General features: G+C 40.8%; 2 protein-coding genes across 5 annotated transcripts in view; one reads left to right on the top strand and one right to left on the bottom strand.

The window, feature by feature from the left end:
• The window catches only part of vps13b (vacuolar protein sorting 13 homolog B), a 354,534-nt gene that overhangs the window by 345,654 nt on the left and 6,004 nt on the right, over positions 1-2,876 (top strand). For 2 of the 4 annotated variants that reach the window (XR_004332501.1, XR_004332502.1), the window contains exon 68: positions 462-1,255. Coding sequence is in view for 2 of the 4 variants with exons in the window: in XM_032519244.1 (XP_032375135.1) it covers positions 462-710 (249 nt within the window). In the remaining 2 variants the exon portion in view is untranslated. Of the gene's footprint in view, positions 1-461; positions 1,496-2,876 lie in introns of those variants that run through there. The other 2 variants (XM_032519244.1, XM_032519245.1) reach the window with 1 other exon arrangement.
• Positions 1,298-2,876, bottom strand: part of LOC116690870 (regulator of G-protein signaling 22) — a 17,844-nt gene continuing 16,265 nt past the window's right edge. Inside the window, exons 18-19 of the mRNA XM_032518072.1 lie at positions 1,901-2,008; positions 1,298-1,816 (exon numbers count right to left, since the gene is read on the bottom strand). Coding sequence (XP_032373963.1) covers positions 1,788-1,816; positions 1,901-2,008 — 137 coding nt within the window. The 3' untranslated portion in view covers positions 1,298-1,787. The remainder of the gene's footprint in view (positions 1,817-1,900; positions 2,009-2,876) is intronic.

Raw genomic sequence — 2,876 nt, 5'->3', positions numbered from 1 at the left:
CCTTTAAAAATAAAACTCTGCCTGCTTCTATGGAAATTTAACATAGGGGTGTCTATACTTATGCCCCCTCTATTTTAAGGAGGAACGTTTATTTATTCACAAAGAAAATTGGTGTCCCTAAAGGTTGGATTTTTCCTCATTTTTTAATTAAGGAAATATGATTTTTTTTTGGTCAACTTAAGCAGGGGTTCCTATACTCATGAGCAGCACTGTATTACTATTTTATTTATTCAATTTAAAAAGTCCTCCTTTAAGTCCACCCTCCATGTCTCAAGTCTAACTATTGACGAACTCAAACTCCTCTCATTGCAATTGTTTGTTATAATTTCTTCTCAGGATAAGAGTGCAGGTATCACGGACTGAATGGTTTTGCAAATTGTTTCCTTGGAACGTCATACTTGCATCAGATTTAACTTCATTAGGACCCGTGTATTGGTAATCATCTGTCTGTGCTTCCTCAGGGTGACGGTGTTCGTGAGCATCTGTCAGAGCAGCAGTATCGGCGCTTAGTGGATTACGTGATGCGAGCCTCCCAGTTCCTTTCCCCTTCCGCTGCTTCTCTCCAGCTGCAGCTCCCAGTGGCGCTTGCCGAGCCTCCGCCCTCTGTCACCAAGTCTTACCACTACCTGGTGGACCCCGCCTTCGCCAAGGTGTTTGTCAGCAAGTTCACCATGGTAAAGAATAAAGCCTTACGCATCGGATTCCACTAAAACACTTTAACACTCTCGATCAAACTGTAGCTTGATGCTGCAGAAAAAGTTCAGATCCTTTGTTTCAATTTAAATTAAGCCTTAAAAGATAACTCCATTTATGCAAAACATTTACCCGTTGAGGTAAAGAATTTATTTTGTTATAAGTACACCTTGTCATTCATATCTTAGTGACGTAGAGAATTCGTAAATATTAACTTTTGAAAGATTTTTTAGTAATAAACAAACCTACCACATACATGTAAATTAAGATATTTATTATCGTCAGACATTTCACTGAGTGCACACACATAAACTACAATAAACACTAAAACAAGTAAGAGTTGTCAACCTGAACCGTTATGGACCAATAGTGTTCTTTTCCAACTTAAATCTGGGCTCATTCCGTCAGTGTGATACCTCTTCAGTGTTGCAGATAGAAATGCACAGTGCACAACAACTCTATCCCAACAGTGTGTAATGTGTCACTCTGCAGTATAAGCTCTTAGTGTTTACATTCTGTGTAGTGACTATGTCTCGTGCCAATGTTAAGTGCAATATTACATGTTGATGGACGCTAGCGATACCAGCTGTCAACCAAAATGTTTTATGGGTGTAACATACTCGTTGACAATAACACTGTTCTTTGTAACTTTCTGTGGATGCCAACCCCTTATGATGCAAACATGTTATTGTTGTCTTTTTATATTGTTCCACTTATCTCTGCTTAAGATTTAAGTCCAATGCCTTTAATGTATGTAAATGGATAATATATGAATAGAAACATTTAATAAAAACATTAAAAATGAAGTGTTATTCTATCATTGTGTACTATGTAAGACTACGTGATGGCTGTACACTTGTTATGCGGCCTGTTGTAAATAAAGTCCGAGGAGTTTTACACACAGTAGATCTTTGTCAGAGAGGGTTCAAGCAAATATTCTTACATCATGTAAACCCAGCCTCAAACTTCGACCTCATCAGGATATCAGTAGCAGCTCTGCTCTCAGTTTTCACTCCTCATGCTCCGATAACTGCGTCAGGCACCCTCGTTGCGTAAAAGTGGTGCACCATGAAGTCAGTTCTTACGCTTTGGTTTCATTTCATGTTGCAGGCTCTCACACCCCCTGCAGTAAAACATGAGAGCCAGGTTATGTTTCAGAAGCAAAGTAACTTGTGTTTGTGTGTCATCATCTTGTTTCTTCACTCACTCTTGTGTCTGTTAAACTGTTTACTGTCCGTTCTGGAGGAGCGGCGTGAGGGCTGCTGGCGGCTGGGTTTACTGTCTGCTGACCTGACACTGCAGTCAGACGAGCAGTCTGCAGAGACACAGGGTTAAGCATTCATGTTTATACATCTCCCAACAACTGTGTGGACTACATGTACACCCAGGCTCTCATGCTTAGCCTATCTCTACCATGCAGAAATCAGTGATAATCTCCATCTGTGTTCTTAACAGTATTTTGCCTCTATACCATCCCATTAAAACACTATTTGAACTGTGCTTGGTTTCCACTCCTCATTCACTATAGACTGTAACTAACTGTGTTGGCATCAAGCGTCATTTCCACGTACACGCAGCGTGGGCTCTGACTAACTCCTGCACAGAACATTAACACTCAATGGACAGGCTGAAGTCTCTGTTTTGGCTGGAGTTCTACATAATGAGAGAGTCTGGCTTCAACTGCCAGATATAATCGGAGCTTTAGAAATATTAGCTTGGATTTTATTGTGGGAACAGCTAAGGCCATTTCAGTGTTCCTGCATTTAGTCTGACTAGTAGCAGATAGTGGTCAAAAGGGCTGGATATACCATCACCTACAGGATTATTAGGAACACCATACTTATACTGTTTTGCCTTCAGAACTCCCTTAATTCTTCAGAAATGTTGGCCCATATTGATAGGATAGCATCTTGCAGTTGATGAAGATTTGAGGAATGCACATCCAGGGCACGAAGCTCCCGTTCCACAACATCCCAAAGATGCTCTATTGGGTTGACATCTGGTGACTGTGGGGGCCATTTTTAGTACAGTTAAGTTATTATCATGTTCAAGAAACCAATTTGAAATGAAATGATTCAAGCTTTGTGACATGGTGCATTATCCTGCTGGAAGTAGCTATCAGAGGATGGGTACATGGTGGCAATAAAGGGACCATTACACCACCACCAGCCTGCACAGTGGTA

The sequence above is a fragment of the Etheostoma spectabile genome, chromosome 6 (assembly GCF_008692095.1).
Source record: "Etheostoma spectabile isolate EspeVRDwgs_2016 chromosome 6, UIUC_Espe_1.0, whole genome shotgun sequence".
NCBI lineage: Eukaryota > Metazoa > Chordata > Actinopteri > Perciformes > Percidae > Etheostoma > Etheostoma spectabile.
The sequence above is the reverse complement of the archived record's forward strand: the minus strand, read 5'-3'. Positions and strand labels throughout refer to the sequence as shown.